At 39.0% G+C, this 23,317-nt stretch overlaps 2 protein-coding genes across 2 annotated transcripts in view; one reads left to right on the top strand and one right to left on the bottom strand.

Moving 5' to 3' along the window:
- The window catches only part of LOC117823771 (exostosin-1), a 316,856-nt gene that overhangs the window by 160,490 nt on the left and 133,049 nt on the right, over positions 1–23,317 (top strand). The window lies entirely within an intron of this gene.
- On the bottom strand, positions 8,269–10,098 carry LOC117823773 (moronecidin-like). The gene is made up of 4 exons (XM_034699004.1): positions 9,967–10,098; positions 8,937–9,040; positions 8,704–8,722; positions 8,269–8,546 (listed from the first exon to the last, which is right to left on the bottom strand). Exons 2-4 carry the CDS (start codon positions 9,037–9,039, stop codon positions 8,453–8,455), a joined length of 216 nt encoding a protein of 71 aa, XP_034554895.1. The 5' UTR covers position 9,040; positions 9,967–10,098; the 3' UTR covers positions 8,269–8,452.

Below are 23,317 nucleotides of genomic sequence, written 5' to 3'. Positions count from 1 at the left end.
TGTATCTAAATCTGATTACCAACCCCAGTTTTAAATAATTACAATACAATCAACAAAATAAAATCACACAAATATCAGAAAAATTAAATAAATCATTACAATAAAGTAGAAAAAATAAAATCAGATAAATATCAGGGAAATGAAGTAAATCATTACATTAAAACCAATAAGATAAAATTAGACAAGATTACTTAAAACAAGAATAAAATAAGATATTATAAAATAGAATAAGTAAAGAGCGTTGTCATTCTTCTATTTCCAACTGCGGTGGATTTGGGGAAACATTGGGCTGCGGTTTAGTTGAGTTGTTGTCAACTGGCTAAAGCAGTCCCTCATACCCTTGGCTCATTTTCCCAGGACCGGTTCAGTAACCACCCCCAAACATCTCAGACGGAGCCGTGCCCTGCCTTCCTGCCCTTCAGTTTCCTGAGTGTGTTCTGCCTGCTTTTGCTCTCCACTAATCTAGAATAGCTGCAAAATTAACACTGCGGCCACCTTCATTTGGCTTCCAAACATCTCTCTGGAGACCAAGGGAAAACACAGAGAGCCTGTCCATGTCTCCATGCCCCGGACGTGAAGACTATGTAGCATTAAAAATAATTAATCATGAAAGTATTTTGTGAATCAGCGCTCGGAGAACATTTCAAATAAATACTTCTCAGATTCTGGCATTTTTTTTAGTCTAACTTTGAACTCTCTCTTGACGTGTCAATCAAAAAGTTAGCTGCCATGCTCACACAGTCCCAAGAAATTGTCTTTTTTCATAGCTATGGATGTATTTATTTTCACTCAGATTTTTGTTGATGCTTAAAGGTGACATATCATGCAAAATGGACTTTTTAATGGTTCTCTACCTGAAATATGTGTCCCTGGCATGTCTACAAACCCCCCGAGAATGAAAAAAATCCATTCTGCCCCTGTTCTGATTTCTCCACCTTTCTGTAAATGTGTGCTGAAACGAGCCGTTTCAGACTTCCGTGTTTTTGTTACGTAACAACAATATCCGGTCTGTCACAGAGTCAGAGCTCGGAGCTTGTTCAGCCCATAGACTGTATTAAATAATACTGAATCCCTCCTCCGTATTTCATTACCTGCACAAATGTGTGCTAACAAGGAGCTTAGGAGGGAGGCATGCTAGTTGTAGGCTGTCTTAATAAACACAAAGGTCGGTTTTACTCCCCACGTCTGCAGATTTGAAGATCTAGTGGATGATTTTTATTTATCATGGATAAGTGCTAGCGCTAGTTAGCATAGCTACATAGCTACATGTTGTAGCTGTAGCTGTGTACCAAGACACACGTCGACATACTGACAAATAAAACAACAAGAAACACAGAATCTGTGACCAATCCTTCAGAAAAGGTCCCGCTGGCTTTCTGGCAGAGGTCGGTTTTACTCCCCATGTCTGCAGATTTGAAGATCTAGTGGATGTTTTTATTTGTCATGGATAAGTGCTAGCGCTAGTTAGCATAGCTACATGTTCATAGCTGTAGCTGTGTACCAAGACACACGTCGACATACTGATAAATAAAACAACAAGAAACACTAAATCTATGACCAATCCTTCAGAAAGGTCCTGCTGCAGGCGCCTCTCCGTCAGGATCAGATTCTGGATCAGATTCAGAGGGTTGAAGTAACGTGATCTGTGAGCAGCCGTGTATATTCAGCCAACATGTAAACATTAGATCAACGTGCTGGAGAGCCGAGGCCACATCCACTTCCTGAGGGGGCGTGGTCAGAGAGAAAACAGAGTGTTCTGAGGAGGGCTGAAGAAGAGGGATTTTCAGACATGCCAAAATCTGATTTCAAAGTGTTTTTTTGAGCATAAACTTTAAAGACATGTTTTGGGGACCTCTTAGACCAATATATATTGATGAAAAAAGCGTGATATGTCACCTTTAATGACACATTCAATTTTGATATTCTATATGAATTCTAAATATCCCAAGTCATGTTCCCAGAGGGTTTATAGCGAGAGAAAGACTTCCGTCTCGTCAGACAGCAGTCTGTTGAGGAGTTAACACATTGTCACTCCAGACTTGTCAAATATGACACCTCTGTCGGCGACCCTTTACTCCAAGATATAACAACCGCTGGGCTGAGTCTGGGGAGTGCAGACCTCTGCTGTTAAGTTTGTGGTAATAGATTTTGAAAATTTGGTTAGACTTCCTGAATTAAGCTGTCAGGTTAGAAATATTAGGAAAACAGAAAGCACAAAGAATCAATGCTGAGGAGGAACAACGTCTAATATCCGTCAAAAACACATCTTAAAAACAAAATTGCTTATTAGAATGTGTCTGCATGTCTGAAGGGAAAATATATGGTATGTTTTTTCATATATTCTTGTTAACAGACCGACAAATAGCAGAATAAATGAGGGGCAATGACAAACTTTTGACATATTTATTGCTATCCACTAGTCTTTCTGTTGGTCTGCCTGTCTTTATCTGGTGTTTTTGGTCTGTTCTTATTGTCAGCTGTCTGTCAGAGAGGGGGAGAGGGATGTGAGAGAAAGAGGGAGAGGGAGGGAGAGAGAGAGGAGAGAGGAGAGAGCTGTAATTGGCAGGAGGATTGTTTCCACGTTTGGTCACTGCTGAGGAGATTGGTGACATCCACGTTATTGATCAGTGCATTTAACACCTACCCGCACGCACGCACGCACACACACACACACACACACACACACACACACACACACACACACACACACACACACACACACACACACATACACTATACACAAAGTACAATGTGATCCCAGAGCCACCATGATCCGTTTTTCAAACATTGTACACATCTATTTATATCCCTGCACTCTTCTTCTCAGCCTCATCTTCCTCTTACCTTTACTGTACATAAAACACTCTTCATCACGTAACCCACAAAGTTACACTAATTAAGTTTACAACTGATTTGTTGTTGTGTCGCAAGGGTATTGGGGAATGCTTTTTTGTCATTCACATTAAAAAATTCAATTCTGTTTCAGACACCGGATAATTGCTGGTGCCAGAGTAATAAAAGACAGAAAGACAGAGGGATGAGGATGAAATTCGAGAGGATTCAGGATGTATTTTGTTGTTGTGTTGCTGTTCGGTGACATGTTTGCCCCTGCTTTATTGTTTTGCCCGGTCTGACTTCTCACAGCAGGCTTTTATTAAGAGGACACTGCAGGACAGGAAGAAAGGACAATACAAAGAGACAGTTATTTTTCAGTCTTTCAGTTTCAATTGTCTTTTGAAAAACTCACCATTTTGTTTGTTTTAGTATGACTGGTAACATCTTTAAATGTTTTGATTTATTTTGCGGAATTATGAATGTGGGCTGTCAATATATCTGGTAGTTTTTACTAATGGATTCATGAGTAATTTATGTAATTTTGGTTTCCATCCTTTTATTCTAAACCCTGGAATATTTAAAACATTTCACTTATGGGTTATAATGGGTTAATAATTTTGACTGTTATGCGCAATTCTGACCTGGCATCATCCTACACAGTGAAGAGAAAAAGATGGAAGTCACGTGACTTAACTTAACACAACACATTGTAACGTAATGCATATCTACGCAACGCAACTTAACACTACGTAAGGCAACGTTACACAACATAATGTAATGAGATGTTAGTAACGCAACACAACATAATGCAACATGATATCCTGAAACAAAATATACTGAAATGTAACAACACAACACAGAGTAACATAATACAACGTAACAGAACGTAGCGTAACAGAACGTAGCGTAACACAAAGTAGCGTAACACAAAGTAGCGTAACACAAAGTAGCGTAACACAACGTAGCGTAACACAAAGTAGCGTAACACAAAGTAGCGTAACACAACGTAGCGTAACACAACGTAGCGTAACACAAAGTAGCGTAACACAACGTAGCGTAACACAACGTAGCGTAACACAACGTAGCGTAACACAACGTAGCGTAACACAAAGTAGCCTAACACAACGTAGCCTAACACAACGTAGCGTAACACAACGTAGCGTAACACAACGTAGCGTAACACAACGTAGCGTAACACAACGTAGCGTAACACAACGTAGCTTAACACAACGTAGCTTAACACAACGTAGCGTAACACAACGTAGCGTAACACAAAGTAGCGTAACACAACGTAGCGTAACACAACGTAGCGTAACACAACGTAGCGTAACACAAAGTAGCGTAACACAACTTAACGTAACACAACTTAACGTAACAACTTAACATAACACAACTTAACGTAACACAACTTAACGTAACACAACGTAACGTAACACAACGTAACGTAACACAACGTAACGTAACACAACGTAACGTTGAATGCAACGCAAATGCAACGAATGCAACACATCAAGCACAACGCAATGTGATGTAATGTAATGTAACGTAATGCAACATAATGTAACACAATGTAATGGAACACAACGTAACAGAACAGGACGTAACGGTACACTAATGGACACAGGCCCTTATTCGAGTGTTAATCACAGTGGCGTGATTACACAAACTAAATACTGTCAGGCAATACAAAATATGACACAAATTAACACAGGGAGGCATCTGTGTGAAAAAGTATTTATGAAACCACTATATGATCCTTATTATGAGACCTGATCTTCATCCATTAGGTCAGCAGTGTTAGATACAGAGAGAGGTAATGTGAGTAAGTAGAGGAGGTCATCTGACTCTGCAGTGTGACTTCAATCACATTGACTGAGCTGTCAGTGAGACATGCACACCTCTACATGAGATATGCAGATGTCAGAGTCCACACTGAGTACATGGCAGTCTCTGCCCCCTCCCCCTGTGGTTTTAAACCCTCCACATGTATTAATGACATGTTGATAAATAAATCTCCTATAACCCCGCACCCCTTCTTCCAAATCTTTATCCTTGATGCTGATTTCTGTTTGTATGCGTCTGCCCTCTGTCATCGCTCCTCTATTATTTACCACACAGCTCTGTCTGTGTGAGGCCAGCAATCGCTTCTAGGTAAACAACCACGACCAATGACACAGATGACCCTCACACACACACACACACACACTCACACACAAACACAAACACACATACTTTCCCGACTCATCCCTCCTTTGACCACATCTCATTTCCGATCGATATGTTTTAAGCGAAGGTCCATCCCTCCTAAACAAACTGTGCCGGCTCGGTCGGAGTGCGTTTGTTTATTTTATGGGCGACATTCAGGTGTCATTTTCAGGACGGGTCCAGTTTGCCCTTTAGGTTGTCTGCAGGCGACAGTGTGATAGATCCATCATCCATATCTTTGACACCTCAGTCTGCCTGGACTCCTCTTTCTGAAACTAAATGAGCTGCTCCAGTGAAGGAAGGAGAAGGAAGGGTCGGTTTGGGCATGGCAACAAAAAAAATCTGTTCTAAATTGGTCAACGTGGCAAAAATGTCTCTGTCTCAGGCTGGTTTTTGAGAGCTGGGAAATAATGACTGATGTGAGAGCAGCCTGTGAAGCTACTGGGCCCCAAGCATCTCATGGAGGGAAAAGTGGAGCAAGATCAACTTGCATTCCAGGCAACAGTAAATTGCCGATCACTACAAAGTAGCCTAAAGTCCAGGCTGCAATGATAATAACAACAATGTTGAAAGTTGTGACTTTCGTCTTATTTATATTTAAAGGTGTGTCACTGCAAAGCTCCAATAAGAAAGAGAGCTGAATGAGGACAGAAACGTCAACATTAATGTTCCTGCATAAGTCCAACTTTCATTATCTATTTTTATCTTCAGTGGAATTTTTTTTGGTTTAATGTGAATTTTAACAAGTACACAGGTTTATGTTTCAACTTGTACATGCATGAAAATGTACATTTTAATAATACTTTTTATATAGAGAGAAACATGATAATAATAACAGTAATAATCATGATATTGATAATAATAATAATAATAATAACAATAACAATAATAATAACAATAACAATTATAAAAAATGATGGTAATAATAAAATAAAATAATAATGATAATGATGATAATAATAATGATGATAATAATAATAATAATAATAACAATCATAATCATAATCATAATCAAAATAATCATAATTATTATTATTATTATTATTATTATTATTATACCTTCATTTGTATAACACTTTTAAATTCAAGTATCAAAGTGCTTCACAAAAACTGTAAAAACAGACAATAAAGCAGGTAAAATGTTAAAAATTGAAATAAATTCACAAACTAAAAGTTTTATTATAAAGCTCTGTCTTGACTGGTGAAATAAAATTAGGGACTAATTCTGCAAGTCTAGTGTCTAAAGTCTAATGTTAATTTTCCTGCAATAATCTGTTGCAATGGAAGCGTTACAAACTGTGGGAACAGAATTTTTTTGTACAAAGCTGTATGCATTCATCATTTCAAAATATTAAAATCATCTTTAAACTAATATTTAGAGTCAGGTTTTGTTGTGCCTTTGTGTGTAATAAACAGGATATGTTAATGTTTGGAAACAGACCCCTTGTGCAAATAGAATGGATCTGTCCCAGTGATACCACCTGACACCTTCAGGGTAAGACAGGACAGCCCCTCTTTAGAGTCTCATCCACACTGTTAGGCTTCTAATTTGCATACCCACCTGCTCACTATACATTGTCACTTACTTGGAATATACATAGATAGTTTGTGAAATTGTATCTATTCCAATCCCAATAATCTGTTTTAAACATCATCACTAACTTTTTATGTGAAGGTAAAAAGAGAAGAGAATTTTAATTGCATGTTGTGGACTGAATTGAATCAGTGCCCAAAGCATTAGCACTATCCCCTCAGTGCAAGCACATCTCTCTTTCACAAGTAAACAAGGCTACTTTATCTACTTAATGTTGGCGTGGGTTTCCCCTGGATGCTTTTTTGTCCTCACAGGTATCTTCCTGCCGTTGCCCTTGATCCAGACTCTAACCTCAGACCTTGAGCTGGCCCCCCAGAGAGCTTCACTGCTGTGGTTTTCAAGTGCTTTCTAAATAGAGTTGGTCAGATAATGAGGACACATTATCCCACGTTAACCTACCCCTCATGCATTCCTAATTTCCCTAAGTATAGTGTAAGTAAAAATATCCAAACAACAGGGAAACAAATACTTGTGTCACAGCAGTGTTGATATTCAGTGCAACATCAGAGCCTCAAATGTGGTGTTGCTTTTACCCTACCATTTTCCACGTATTTAAAGAGGTGGTATGGTGCTTTTTTCATATTTAATAAACAAATATTTAGTTAAAAGGTTGGATGACACTAAATTTGTGTTGGAGTTACCCCAGGATGAGACTTCGGGTGGCTCTGAACGGCTTCTTCAGAAAGTCACACGAGAGTTCAGCGAGGTCAACATGAGATTTAGTAGGTGAATCTCCTTAAAAGGCTACATTGTTATTTTAAAAAGAGAAACATTACTTTTTTTGCACGGCAATAGTGAAGGAGGCTTCTAGAATGCTGGGTTCTGGAATGCTGGGGGGCTCTTAAAGAGACAGTAGCAGGAATAAAGTGTGCCAAAAGTCATGTAAAGCTACTACAGAGTAAGCAATGGGATAATATAAAGCCTAAAATAAATAAATCAATCTTTATTTATATAGCGCCAAATCACAACAAACGTCATCTCAGGACTCTTTACAAACAGAGCAGATCTAGACCGTACTCTATGTTCTATTATTAACAAAGACCCAACATCAAGACAGGATAAGATGCAGTCCCATCTCACAGACAGGACTCAGTCTGATCTCATCTTAATCCACCATGAGCAGAGCACTTTGCAGCATTTAGCAAGTTACAGTGGCAGGGACAAACTTCCTTTAACAGGCAGAAACCTCCAGCAGGACCAGACTCATGTTAGACACACATATGCTTCATGTATCTCTCTTGCTGGCCCCTCTAGCCCATTCATGTATCACGTGGCTTTTTGGTCTTTATTTCAAAAATACAGTATCCTGTATACACTGGGAAACATTCAATAACATCTCCCCAAGTTTTGTCTTAATTTGTTCTGATGAAAAGTCCTAAGAAGAATCTTGGAAGATTCACCAACCTGGTGTAAAACCTTGGAATCATCCACACCTTCTATCTTAAATTTATGATTGCCAAATCCTAATGTTTGGATCCTGAGCTTGTTGCTCCTAATTAAAAAAAACATCCCTCAGGTAAGGGCCAGTTTCTTGTCTTTACCTTTCTTTTTTCACATCTGACTTCCATGAACTGAACTCTTTTCAAAAGTAAAAAATCTCAAACTTTTTTGAATAAAACAAAAAAAAAAATCAGTTTAGTTTTATGATGCAAATTTATTCAGAGCAACAGCCATTCGTTTTGAATTCATGCAAAGTCCAACAAAGGAAGTCAAAGCACGTAATTACTGAAAGTAGTTAAAAGGCATTCGTCTATTTTTACTATGAAAGCAAGAAGCAACTTTTAAAAATCAGAACATGGCTTCAGGGTGGCCCTCCGTCTACTGAAAACCGAGCCGTCCAGGTCTGTGCTCAATCTCACGTTTGTCCAGCTGCTCCAGCTGCTGCTGCTCAACGTCGCCACCGTGGATTAACCTGGAAGAGAGAGAGAGAAGGGAAACATATGTTGGTAGATGTATACCTCAATTATAGTAATTAAAATATTAGTTACATCACTTTCACATTGATAATGACGACCATATCACTTTAATATTTGTGACTTGTTGAGTAGTTTTGAATAACAGGTTCTTACCCATGGAATAAGTGGCCCACTGTGAATGAAACAGAGAAGATGCATTGATGTTATGTGTATACCACCTTTTTCACTAAAGCCACATGATGCATACGCCTTATCGGGTGTAAATATTAGCACAAGACTCATCATAATTTATTGGGAGCGTGTTTGTCTCTTTCTGTGTTGTGTTCAAGCGTTCATAAAAGGTGAGCATATTTGCCATTAGAGGTAAATTGACTCAATGACATTACCCCCATGGAAGGCTCCGTTCATGATGTGATGCAGAAAGCACTCTCCAGGTTCAGGCATGAGGACAACCATGGACAACACAAGAAAGAGCACAGCGCACTTCATTCTGTAAAGAGAGAGAGTATCCGCCAAAATGTGTTTTTCTTCTTGTTTATGAGAATACATAGTTAAATTAAATACATATAAATACATTTAAAAAAATGAACCAAAAGACAGAACAGAAAAAACAAACACATTCCAAAACAAAAAAACAAACAACAAAAGCACAAAGCAAACAAAAAACAAACAAAAAAACAAAGACAGAACACAAAGCAAAAAAAATTCCAAAACCATCAAAAGAAATCCATAACAAACTGACAAAAATAAAAAAACAAAAAATCCAAACAAATTCCAAAACAAAAAAACCCAATAAAAAACAGAACACAAAACAAAACAAATTCCAAAACAAACAAACAAACAAACAAACAAACAAAAAAAAAAAAATCCAAAACAAACTGACAAAAGTAAAAAACAAAACAAAACAAATTCCAAAACAGACAAAAATAAAAAAAATGCAAAAAAACAACAAAAACGAAAAAATCCCCCAAAAAATCCAAAACAAAACAAATTCCAAAACAGACAAAAATAAAAAAAATGCAAAGCAAACGAACACAAAAACGAAAAAACTAAACAAATTCGAAAACAAACAAAAAATAAAAAAACAAAACACAAAACAAAACAAATTCCAAAACAACAAAAAGACAAAACACAAAACAAAACAAATAAACAAACAAACAAAAATCCAAAACAAACTGACAAAAGTAAGAAACAAAACAAAACAAATTCCAACACAGACAAAAATAAAGAAAATGCAAAACAAACAAAAAAAAAAACAAATTCCAAAACGAACAGACAAAAAAAAAAAACAGACAAAAAAAAATCCATATTTTAATCATTAATTTATTTTATTGTATTGTCATTATTTCTTTTTTTCTTGAATGTTTGTAAAAACAAAAACATTTAGAATGATAAAAATATATATATATATCTTACCTTTCCAATGATTCAGACTGAAGACAGGTTCTCACACAGAGCAGAGAGGGATCTACAGTCTGTGTGAATAACTAGACCATTGAACCTCTCTTTATATAAGCTGGACCGGATTCATTTAGATGTTGTGCAATATTCAGAGGTACAGCAGTACTGCGTTTGACCAGATGTTATCGCTTTGATCTAAACCACCAGAACAAAGTCAGGTCAGAGAGGACTCTGTTTAATCATCACTTCTTCATTTTCAGACTTTAAGTTCTCAGAAGTCCTCCAGCAGTTTATCTAAAGTGAGTTAGTTTTGATGCAACCCAATGGTCATTGTATCGTTTCAGTGAGACACTCAAAAACACAAGAGCCAATAGATAAAGTGGATTACTGTATTATATGAAAAATGTAGACCAGGTCGTGAAGACTTTGCATTATTTTATCACACAGGATCTACCCTTTGGCTAAAACATGTGCAGGACAATATCAAACAAAAGGTTCCTCACAGGAGCTTTAAAGCACATTCAATTGAACAGCTTCTTACAGATGTATTTGTAGGGAATCCCTGATACACACTCCTGTTCCTACTGATTATTTGCATCCTGTGTGTTAAAACCAGCCTGAAATTTTACCTGGAGTGTCTACTGTTTTTGTAAATTATGTCACAAGATGAAATGAATAGTTTTCCTAAATAAAACAGCATTTCAAAGTGCCGTATTTGAAGTCAAAACACATACATTTGGATGTTCTTTTTGAAATGGCAAAAACGCCACTGAATTCCAGCTTTATAGAATCATTTGATGCTCTTTAAGCTCATATTGCAAATTGTATGTGTTGGATTGACTATATGGACATTGTAGAAGCCATTTTTAACCTTCTGTTACCCTCAAATTTGCTAATCTTGTGTGTAAAAAGTTGATATTTCTTATGTTTTATACAGCTGAAACAGCCTGGGGTCAAATTGGCCCCAAGGAACACTGATGTGTAATTTTTTTTTTTACAGGAAATAGGAAGATATCAACATTTGAATTTGATGTTTTCCCAGTTGTCCCCATTAAATTAGGAAAAGTCATGAAATATGAAGGCAAAAAAATTATGTTAATCATTGATTTAGAGACGTTAAACATTGAATGGGGTCCAATTGACCCCAAGGATAATAGGAGGTTATATTAAGTTGAGGATCTTTACCTGGTTTGTTTTTGGGTGGGGCCAGTAATCATATAGGCAGTGGCGGTTCTAGACCAATTTTACTGGGGGGGGGGGGGGCAAGGCTGGGGTCAAGGGTGTTGTCAGAGGGACACATTCAACCCTGACAAAAGAGACTGAGAAGGGCAAGGACTGAGAACAAACTGGCAAAACATCACTGCATCCCTATATACTAGACATATATACTACTGTGTACTAGATCAAAATGCAGACTGACAGCAGGTGTTTGGCTGTTTAAACTCAACATGAGTCTCTTAGCGCTCTAAGGGACTGGAACCAAGTGCCACATGCATGTGTTCTGCCTGTAACATCGGCGCGATACTGAAGCTTTTTATTATAGCATAATATTTGTTTGGTGTGGAGGGGGGGCCACAGGGGGGTCCAGGTTCAGTTTTACAGGGGCACTGGCCCATGTTGGCCCCTCCCCAGAACCGCCACTGCATATAGGGCTGGAGTCACAGGTGTGTTTGGAAAAACTAAGAGGAATGGGGGAAGATTTAACTTCTGGAATAAACAGAGAATGAACAGCAGACCTGTGAGCAGGATTATTATTCTTTATGAATGACGGTGGACAAGAATCAGAAGTACAGATCAGCTCCAAGGTACATTTTTTTAAACTGGACCAAGAAATATGCCACTACAGACATGTTTTACGATCTCCCCTCCACATATCTGAAGTTTGAACCCTTCTTATGAACAAGAGGAAAACTCTTTCCCTTGCAGACCCCAGAAAGAAGAGTTCATTGACCTGTAGCAATTTCTGAAGTTGAGTTTTGCTGTTCTCATTGTTTGCTTTGGTTTGAGCCTGTTGAGTCCCAGTGTAGAAATGTTTGTTGTTGTTCTTTCTGCAAGTATATGAGTGAAGAACAGAGCATGTGTGGTGTATCATTTCTGCCTTTGCAGCAGCAAGACTCAAGTTTAAGAGGAAAGATGACCACTGTTGGTCTTCCCAGTTATTGAAGGACACTATGGACTTTGTTGCTCAGACTTAATGGTGCAGTTTTATTCATCTGGTCCTCTTTAGTCTCTTTGGATTGCTCCCGAGTCATCATTTCGCTCATGTCAGTTTTGAAATTCACACAATTTCTGCATCTGATCCAAAGTGTATCATATTCAAACATTTCCACCTTCAGCATGATTTTCACATTAGTATTTCTCACACTACTATGAAACTCCCTGAAAGCACTTCTACTTCCCCTTCTTGCTCTGTGTCATGGGAGTGTGTGTAGTGGTTTGCACTCGTGTGATTCTCTCTGGTTAATTTGATCAGAATGAGGCAATGACAGTGCAAAGTTCTCACTCTATCAGTGTAAACAGCTTGATTATGATCTTATCACCTCCCCCGGGCTCTGGTTCCTCTTCTGACACTCAGAGGAACTCACGGTGAGAACGTTCAGAGACAGATAAGAGAAGTGGGGACATGGATGTTATTGATTGGCCTCTTTATCAGATACTACACAGTTTTAAAGTGTTATTTTATTCATATTATATATTGATTATAGTTCTAATATCTGTCTAAAGCAGGATGGGTATTTTAAGATCAACTGTATGTAGCATAACAAACAATATCAGGATAATCAGCTGAAATACACAATGAGAATTGACTGCATGGCCTAAACACTGCACAACAAAAGCAACATTCAGCATACACACATATAAAAGAAATTCAAGGAATGGGCTTTGAGGCATTAAGTAGGCTCAGAGAAAAGCCCCCATGTATTTTTGTTCATGCACAAGTGGTTCTTCTTTGTGCTCTTCTGGACTAAACCATGCCATACTCTTATCTTTCCATCAAAGTCCTTCCCTTCTGATTACATTATCCATCATGTAGTTCCTTTCATTCGACAATCTACACAGTAGCATGTCAAGCAGTGAGTGACTGTTACTGAATTATCCAACAACATACAATAAGAATCCACAAGCTCAGGGTCTGTGTTTGATCCTGGTCTAAGCCCCTCTCTGCTGTCTCACTGAACTCAGTCGACTCTCACTGAAGCTGCAAACTCTCAGAGGGATGCAAATTCTACACATCAGCCGAAACACACTCACTGAAGCATCCTCTTTTCTCTGCACTTAAAAAAAAAAAAAAAACTTCTGTTCACTTCTGTTTTATAACACAAAGACTTTTCTACTATTTGGCGGTTTGAATACAGTTTTGTTCAAGCAAGGTGCTGTACTGCTCCTGAAGCGGTGTCACTGGGACAGTCCTTCTTGGTCTTGTCACACCTTATCGAGATTCCAAGTAAGGGATATCTTGAAAACTAGAATCCTGACAGAACGAGCAAAACCTAGATGCAAAGGGGTCTTGCTCACCCTGATGTTAGTGAGGATCTACATGCAAACACAAGACAAAGCTGGACAGACTACAGAGTGGATGACATCAAAAGGCAGATGAGGCAAACAGTAGAAGATGCCACCACTCAGAATCAGAGAGAGTTAAAGCCTCAATAGATAAATCAAAAACAGGTCCAGCACTCTGACTGTAGGCTCTAATGAGTCTGTTGGAAATGGGCACAGAGCTTTACACAGTATCTTAGTCTTTAAAAGCAGAGACCTGTATCTGTGTCTGTAAGGTGGAAGGCTCTATTTGCTGTGTGTAGTGTTTGTAGTAGTGATGTGTCATGATCAAAAGCTGCGGTTCTGAGAGCCGATGCTTTATAGTGAATCAGAAGAGCCGGCTCGCATCGAGAGAGAGCCAGCTCCCATTTTTTTCCTTTTGCTGCTCAGCTCTCACAGTGCTCAGCCCCAGGTCTGCTCACAGCAGAACTTTGTTTTGATTGGTCAGCATGGCGGCCATGCGGCCAATCACATGTGAGGATATAGGATACAGGTGATGGAGGGGAGGCTGTGTATCGTGGCTTCATCTGTTCCTTCTGAGAGGGTTAGGGTTAGGGTTCTTCTCAAAGACGGGGCAAATTCTCACCGAGAGGAGAAATCAGATCAGCCCATCCAAGCTGAGGCATCTGATTTTTCTCAATGCCAACCTGAAGACATTAATAATGTTTGCTAGAGTTTGGTTCTGGTTCTGTTTGCTTGACTTGGTTCTGGTTCGGTTCTGGTTCGGTTTGCTTAAGTTTGGTTCTGGTTCGGTTCTGGTTCGGTTTTCTTGAGTTCGGTTCTGGTTGTGGTTCGGTTCTGGTTAGGTTAGATTGAGTTTGGTTCTGGTTCGGTTCCGGTTCTGTTTGCCTGAGTTTGGTTCGGTTCTGGTTCGGTTCTGGTTCGGTTCTGGTTCGGTTCTGGTTCGGTTCTGTTTTCTTGAGTTCGGTTCTGGTTCGGTTCCGGTTCTGTTTGGTTCAGTTCTGGTTCGGTTCTGGTTCGGTTTTGGTTCGGTTTTGGTTCGGTTCTGGTTCTGTTTTCTTAAGTTCAGGTCTGGTTCTGGTTCGGTCCTGGTTCGGTTCTTGTTCGGTTCTGGTTCAGTTCTGGTTCGGTTAGCCTGAGTTTGGTTCTGGTTCGGTTCTGGTTCGGTTCTGGTTCGGTTCTGTTTTCTTGAGTTCGGTTCTGGTTCGGTTCTGGTTCGGTTCTGGTTCGGTTAGCTTGAGTTTGGTTCTGGTTCGGTTCTGGTTCGGTTCTGGTTCGGTTTTCTTAAGTTCAGGTCTGGTTCTGGTTCGATCCTGGTTCTGTTCTTGTTCGGTTCTGGTTCAGTTCTGGTTCGGTTAGCTTGAGTTTGGTTCTGGTTCGCTTCTGATTCGGTTCTGTTTTCTTGAGTTCGGTTCTGGTTGGGTTCTGGTTCGTTTCTGGTTCAGTTCTGGTTTGGTTAGCTTGAGTTTGGTTCTGGTTCGGTTCCGGTTCTGTTTGCTTGAGTTTGGCTCTGTTTGCTTGTGTTTGGTTCTGGTTCTGTTTGCTAGAGTTAGACTCTGGTTCGGTTTGCTTAAATTTAGTTCTGGTTCTAACCCTAACCCTAACCCTAATCGTAACCCTAACCCTAACCCTAATCGTAACCCTAACCCTAACCCTAACCCTAACCCTAACCCTAATCCTAACCCTAACCCTAACCCTAACCCTAATCCTAATCCTAACCCTAATCCTAACCCTAACCCTAACCCTAACCCTAACCCTAATCCTAACCCTAACCCTAACCCTAACCCTAATCCTAATCCTAACCCTAATCCTAACCCTAACCCTAACCCTAATCCTAACCCTAACCCTAACCCTAACCCTAACCCTAATCCTAATCCTAACCCTAATCCTAACCCTAACCCTAACCCTAACCCTAACCCTAATCCTAACCCTAACCCTAACCCTAACCCTAACCCTAATCCTAACCCTAACCCTAACCCTAATCCTAACCCTAAGCCTAACCTATCCCTAATCCTATCCCTAATCCTAACCCTAACCCTAATCCTAACCCTAACCCTAACCCTAACCCTAACCCTAACCCTAATCCTATCCCTAACCCTAACCCTAACCCTAACCCTAATCCTAACCCTAACCCTAACCCTAATCGTAACCCTAACCCTAACCCTAACCCTAAACCTAATCCTAATCCTAACCCTAACCCTAACCCTAATCCTAACCCTAATCCTAACCCTAACCCTAACCCTAACCCTAATCCTAACCCTAACCCTAACCCTAACCCTAATCCTAACCCTAACCCTAACCCTAATCCTAACCCTAAGCCTAACCTATCCCTAATCCTAACCCTAATCCTAACCCTAACCCTAACCCTAACCCTAATCCTAACCCTAACCCTAACCCTAATCGTAACCCTAACCCTAACCCTAACCCTAATCCTAATCCTAACCCTAACCCTAACCCTATCCCTAATCATAACCTTAACCCTAACCCTAACCCTAACCCTAATCCTAACCCTAACCCTAACCCTAACCCTAACCTTAACCTTAACCTTAACCTTAACCTTAACCTTAACCCTAACCCTAACCCTAACCCTAACCTACCCCTAATCCTAACCCTAACCCTAATCCTAACCCTAACCCTAACCCCCTAACCCTAACCCTAACCCTAACCCTAACCCCTAACCCTAACCCTAACCCTAACCCTAATCCTAACCCTAACCCGTTTGGGAGTCGAAAGAGCCGGCTCTTTTTTGGGAGCGGAGTCAAAAGAGCCGGCTCTCTGAAAAGAGCCGAACTTCCCATCACTAGTTTGTAGTCCTTCAGTTTGTAGTCCTTCATCTGTGGATGCTGCCCAGTAGTTTCAGGTCCAGACTTGTGACTTTACTGCTCATTCTTATAACCTTGTTGAGAGGGTTAAGATGAATGTAATTCATTGCATCAAACCAGGCTGTTGTGTTGAAAGTGACAATGGATTCAATAAGGAATGCTCTTAGTGACTAATTTCTTAGTCGTTTCATTTAAATTCAATTTAAATTCCAACTGGCTGTCTTACTCAGAAAACAGTCAAAATTAAGCAGTCTCTTCATGTGTATAAACAAATAATCATAGATTCTGCGTGTAAACAATGTCTAATTAGTTTGCATAATGTGTCTAAGGTGAGCAGATCTAGCACCCCCAACTTCCAGTCCTCCTTGCAGGACATCCACATGCCTGTGCTGGTTATGCATTGCTCCAGTCAAGTGGTTAAAAAATATTGCCAAACCCTGTCATGCTACTGGGTACCATCTGTCATCTGTGCTTGTTTACATCCAGGTAGTAGAGAATTGTAGCATTATGGCAGTAGCCTTTACCTGCAGACCAGGCTAATGACAGGTGGCTGCGCTACAGCTTGGACACAACATATGACCGGCATTTCAGGCTTATAATAATCAATATGATAATAGTTTGTTTAACCACCTAGTAATTCTGGTGCCGACTAGAGAGGATGACCAACAATTAATTGTTCAGTTGACTAAAATATATCCAACAACCTAACAAAAGTTGAGTTGGTATGGTTAGATCTTGTTAATATAGCATTTTAAAAGTGAGTTACAGACTTAGCAATGAACTTAAAAGCTTTAAAATATGAATAAAATTACAGTATTGACAATTTATCTGTGAGTTAACCTCTCACACATTATCTCATGGTGGTTAAATTGCCTTGTAGTGTGAACTTGATGGCTCTGCATGCAGCGGTCACCACAATGAAACATGCATTATTCAGCACTGATGTGTGTGAAAACACTGAAACCACAGCTTGGAGATATTGTGCAAACGACTGCACAACAATCTTTTAGAAACAGGAAGTCGAACTTTGAAGGAGCTTGAGAAACAGTTATCATCTATTTAATATGATAGTCTGTGAGATAATAGGATAATGAATTTGAGTAGTCATAGTAATCTTACTATTGCCATGATAGAGGTTTAATATTTAAAAGTAACATTTAACATTGGATATAGGAGTTCAGGATCTTCCTGTGAACTAGACACTCTCATCTCTACCTCCCCTCCTCTCTCGTCCAACCATTCAATGTTTATTTTCTTCACTGGCTCTAAAACTAGCTAATAACACATTCAGACAGCTGCAGTCACAGCCACGGGCATGTCTGATGGGATTTTTGAAAATAATCTGCTGCTGCCTTAAACTGACATGCATCAGGAGCGGTTACAGCTTAATGAAGTCATAGAAGAGATTACTTCCCAGCACAAGCAACATCAAACCACCAAACCCCCTGAAACTAATACTTAAAACCACTTACAGCTGGCAGCATTTGGAGGGGAGAATGGTGCAATGACTGGTGACTGATGGAATGTAAGGTGATGAATATGATCAATCATCATAGGTTCTCTTTTTCTAAGAATGATTCTCCACACATCATCCTTCCTTGTATGTTGGAGTCGTGTTTATGTTCAGAGCTGGTTTCAAGAACACAAAGATCATGATGGCAAAAGTATCAGAACGCCAGCAGAAGAAACACTCAAGACATAATTTTTCAGACGCATCTTACTTCTTTTATGTTGATCTGCACCAAAATAAGGAAATATGGGTAACCTGGTGACAGGGCAAAGGTAACCCAAACTTGTATGTGTATGCAACTGAAGGTAACTGTAAGCTGGTTATGAGGAGGGGACGTTGCAAAAGAAAGGCTTAAAGGGATATTTCAGGTTTTTTTAAGTGGATTTGTGTGAGTTCTATGTCACTTGTAATTGTACTAGCCACAACAGATGCCGCTCAGCTCGGCCCCTTTAATGAGAAACTGCAGGGCAACAATAATCAAGAGAGAGAGATTATATACACACAAAAACAAAGATTGTCTCTTTCATGCAAACACGCCTTAAACATGGAATTACTTAAAAGGTGGTCTGGAAACATGAAGCCAATGCCAAAGTCACTTTATGTTTATTTTAATATTTTATTGTTTTATACATTTTTAACTCTTTGTAACGAAGAGCCCTTCGTTACTCATGACGGACGGCTGTTGTGTTGTAAATATTGCACAAGGGTTTGGGCTCACGGCACTTTAATAAACAACACACAGTATTGATGGCACTTTGCACTTTATTAGCAATCTTTGCACAGTACATTTGCACATTGCGTTTTTGCACATTTGTTGTTGTTGTTATTATTTATTGATTAAGGAATTAAGCCGGAGTTAGGCAAACCATAGTGTGTGGTTGACGTGTAGTTGTCCGGGGGTTGCCGGCGGGGGGGTGCTGCTCCACCTGGAGAAGAGAGGAGAGTTAGAAGGTTCCGCGAGACGATGTTTAACGTCAGCAATAAGTAATCATGTGTGCAGTGTTTATGAATATGTGCGTGGTTGTATTAACGTTAAAGTGTGCCAGGGCAGTAGTGCAAATAGGTCGAAATTGTTTGTTTGACTTACCTGGGGTTGCTGTTCTGTGTCCGCTCCAGGGTGTTCCGGTTAAAAGATTCCCCGAGGAACGGACACCCACATAAAGGTTCCGGGGTGGGACCAGAGCACAAATTGGTCAGGGGGGAGTCTGAATTTAGCGGTGCAGGGGAATCAATTAAAGGGCATGTTTTAGATGTATTTTAGGAAATGTGGGAAGTATAAAATGTGGTTAATATTGGTGACATAAAGTCAGGAACAGGGGAAGGTGTCTAAGTTAATGGAGAGCAGAATAAATAATTTGTGAACACCTCCAGATGGTTTGGTCCAGGATGCCAATTAGTGCCACACTATAAAAGGTGCCAGTTATAATCTGTCTGTGGCTGTTTGTTCAATAAACCCGTTTGTGGTACACCTGAACCACCGCCTGTGATTTTGTTCGTCATGCCTGCTGTATCATCCAGCCGCTAAAGGGTCATTCTAACACTCTTCAATTTTTATTATCTAACTAACAATTTCCTTGTGCTATTTTAGCGCTTTTATTATCTCAGTCTTTTATCTTGTCCTTTTTTATTGTCTTAACTAGTCATGTCTTTTTTTTTTTTTTTCAACAATATATTTATTGTGTTTTATGTGACAAGACAAATACTAATGGTACAACTGACATAAAATCTACAGTACACCAACAACATAATCCCTCCAAATAAATACATTAAAATGAGTAAATACAATAGAGTAATACATTAATGATTAAAAAAGGCAAAACATAATAATAGTAGTTAAATAGAATATGTAAATACACAACACAGCACCATTTTTCAACTAATTCGATTTGTAACGTCCAATAAATTCAATTAAAGGTGACCAAATTTCTTGAGAATCTCCCCCCTTTCTTCTGACAATATAAGTAAGTCGTTCCAATACAATGCATGATGCCATCTCCTTCACCCACATATGCATTGAGTGCACGTCCACTTTCCTCCAGTATAAAGATATCAACCTCCTGGCCTGTAGGAGTCCAAAGTCGATGAGTTTTAGTTGTCTTGAGAACTAGTCATGTCTTATCTTTTATTTACTTATTTCTTAACTATTTCCCCTTCTATAAATTGTATTGCAATCGGTTTGCACTAGTCTGTTCTCTAAATCAATCAATTTCTGCCTTTTGTTTAGTCATTATATATTTTATTTTGATTTTTTCAATCACTGGAAGTGCAAAAAACTGCAGTTCCTTGAGTGTCCACTTGAGGCTGGATGCAAAAGCAGAGGATCCCCATTAGGGCCCATATTAAAATGCCAAGTTTTGCAGGTGAGAAACAGCATGCAAGCTAGGCAATAGATTTCTGCAGACGGGGCCAGTTCTGTCATGAAATGTAGCCAATTTTGAAAAACCCGACCCACGTACTCGTCTCAGTTTAGGTGTACACTCTACTGGGGCTTTTTTTCAGCACTTCACTTTGCCATATTTATTTAAGGGCATTAAAGAGAACTCCTTGGCTAAAATGTGTCCAGGTTTGCCTAATATGCCTTTGGCTTTGTTGACAACACATTTCCTCCAAAGGGAGCTCAGATCTTGCTGCTGTACTCCAATGATTTTGCATCAGACCTTAACAATTGAATTCAGACTGTTCCTGTCTCACAGAGAGTCCATAAAACCAGCAGATAAAAGAAAATGTTCAAAAAAACGTTCAATAAAAGAATGATAAAACTGAATAACATGAAACAAGGCATGCAGTCAGACAAAGTTGAGGCACCTAGAAGTTATAAACATTTGAGCAGACTGATGTCAAATGTCTCAGTAGGTTAAAGAAAGTTGTGAAAGTTATTGCATTGATTATCCTATTATACGTGACAGTAATTATCATACACACACCCCTGCTCTCATTATACTGTATTTGGAGCTGCCTCTCTGCCTGCTGTCTGCTGCATTTCAGGGGTCCTGATGTCACTCAATGGCTATTGAGTAATGACCCTCAGAGACCCAGCTTTAGCCTGATCCCTACTTGAAAGCACTCCTTCCTCTAATTCAATCCCTCTTTAAACCCTCACTGGAGACTGACGAATGCCACGCAACACACACACACTCACACACACACCTACACACCTGGATTAATGCTGCCAGACTTGAGTGGCTGTCCCAACACCGTCCGGGTACTGAGTTATGACACAAGCTTCAAGGAAATCCAGATATAGCATTCAAACAAGGATTTTATTGCTCAAAGTGGCATTGATTGGAGGACAGGAGCTTTTTAGAGATTCACCCACTTTGATAGTTTTTACTTTTGAGACTGAGGCTTGCAGGTGATGTTAAAGAGGGATATGATACAGCAGAAGTTTGACCAATAAAAAGGTGTCTTCACAGATAAACTCCATCTGCAGAGTTTTATTGAGAGGTATGATTGAAAGCTTGCAAGGAAACTGAGTGAGGTTTTCTTGATACATTTTTAGAGTTTATTAGCGCTGTTAGAGGTTATTTTTTTTTAGCTTAGCTTCACATGTATGCATATTACTTTCCATCTGGACAACAGAAGTTATTTTAAAGTGAAACGAGGCATTCAGAAGTAGTGATGCTGTTATTCTCCATCACAGTAGCAGAAAGAAGCAGGAAGAAACTGCGGCAGCTTTAACTACAGTGTGCCAAAAGGGACAGAATAGTATGGGATTAAAGAAAAAAGAAGAAACAGAGCAGAACCTTTAAGAAAACACAAAAAGCGAGGGGGTGGAAAGGACCTTCTGTGTGTCACATTCATTACGGGCCAATCAGAGCAGTAAAATGTACGACACCACCAACAAGGAGCAAATTACAAGATGCAAGCTCAACAGGAAGCTGTTCGTGTAAAGTTAATTTGTGCATTAGATGCTTCTGCTCTTATTTTTCTTTTCTTTCCCAGTCTTTTCTTAAGACTGACTTTCAATTCTTTTTTTAATCGCTTTAAAAAAAAAAAAAAAAAATGACTAATTAATCTGAATTTATTCATTTGATTATTATTTTAATTCCTTTTTAATTTAAAATGCTAATGTTCTTAATCTATCCTTTTCTATTTCCTGGATGTGATGTCGTCTTCTTAAAACCTCTTTCTTTAAAACCTCTATGACAATGATTTATTGGTCTACTATTTCATCACTTTATTCTATCTAATTTGCATTTATTCTTTTCAACTTTTTGCTTTGTATTTTTTAAATTTTTCTGCATTGTTGGAATTTTCTACACTCGCCCTGTCTGCTAAAGGTTTATTCCTTCATCCTCCTGAATTCTGCCAAGCTTTGTTTGTCAAAGCCCTTTGGAAACATTTGTTTTTAAAGCTGCTATATAAATACAAGTTATTATTATTTACTGTATAATTATTATAATTATTATAATTATTATCATTGTTATTGTTATGGTTGTTATTGTTTTTATTATTAATATTATTATTATTATTGTTTATTATTATTATTATTATTATTGTTGTTGTTGTTGTTGTGTTGTCGCTATAGCTGAATCCACCCCAAACATCTCATGTAATGATGGGAATTCCGGCTCTTTTTGAAGAGCTGATTCTTTTGGATAGGTTCACTGCAAAGATCCGGCTCTTTTGGCTTCCAAGTGGCTCCTCAGATTTTTTCTTGTTTAAATGACTGTATTATATAAAACAATGTAAAATGAGTAACTAATGTAAAAAACATACATTATATCAAAATGTATATTATTTATGAGGCTTTATTTATTTACTCAACATGGAGCAGAGTGCTACAAAAATGTATTATAAAGTACAAAAACAAGACTCATCACAATTAGACAAAAAGGTCCAATCTCTAACTGCATGTATATTATTTATAAACTTTTAAACACCTTCATTAACAGCAGGTTCCCTTCACTGTCTTTATTCTTCACTTAATGCACTGATGGATAATCAGTTCTAATGTCCATGACCTGGATGACTGAGATCCTTCACAGACACTTCTAATGTGTCTTTGCATGTTTTTTGTGGACCCTGATTGATGACACTTTCACCTTCACAGTCTACACTCTGCCTTTAAACAGTCAATGGCGTTTCAATGTGTCTAAAGTTTCCTGTGTTTCCTGCAGTCACTTGTTTTCTCACCTTTCCAGTGTGTTCTCTCTGTTGTGCACGTTCTCCCTGTTGGTGTGCTCACTGTGCTGTGTGTGTCTGTAACCCCTCCCCTCCCCGTTCTTCTCAATGTAGACACGTCAATCTTGACCAATCACGTGAGGCTTTAACAGAAAAAGCCGAAAAAAAAAAAAAAAAAACGTCTTTCAGTCAGGAGCCGGTTCCCATCGTTCACTTCAAAGAGCCGGCTCTTAGAACCGGATCGGTCGCAACCGACACATCACTATTCTCATGGGTCGCCGTTATTTACCGGCTCTTAGTTTCTTCTAGCTTGTCACACCCGTAGCTCTTTCTCCCAAAACGACACTGACTGATCCAATCATACTCTGGCCTATCAGGTTAAAGCTTTGCAAGATAGATCCGTCTGATG

This window comes from Notolabrus celidotus, chromosome 13 (genome assembly GCF_009762535.1).
Source record: "Notolabrus celidotus isolate fNotCel1 chromosome 13, fNotCel1.pri, whole genome shotgun sequence".
In the NCBI taxonomy this organism is placed as follows: domain Eukaryota; kingdom Metazoa; phylum Chordata; class Actinopteri; order Labriformes; family Labridae; genus Notolabrus; species Notolabrus celidotus.
The sequence above is the reverse complement of the archived record's forward strand: the minus strand, read 5'-3'. Positions and strand labels throughout refer to the sequence as shown.

What these genes read in the sequence shown, in the direction of transcription:
- LOC117823773 (XM_034699004.1), bottom strand. Translation starts at nt 9,039, where the DNA reads ATGAAGTGCGCTGTGCTCTTTCTTGTGTTGTCCATGGTTGTCCTCATG.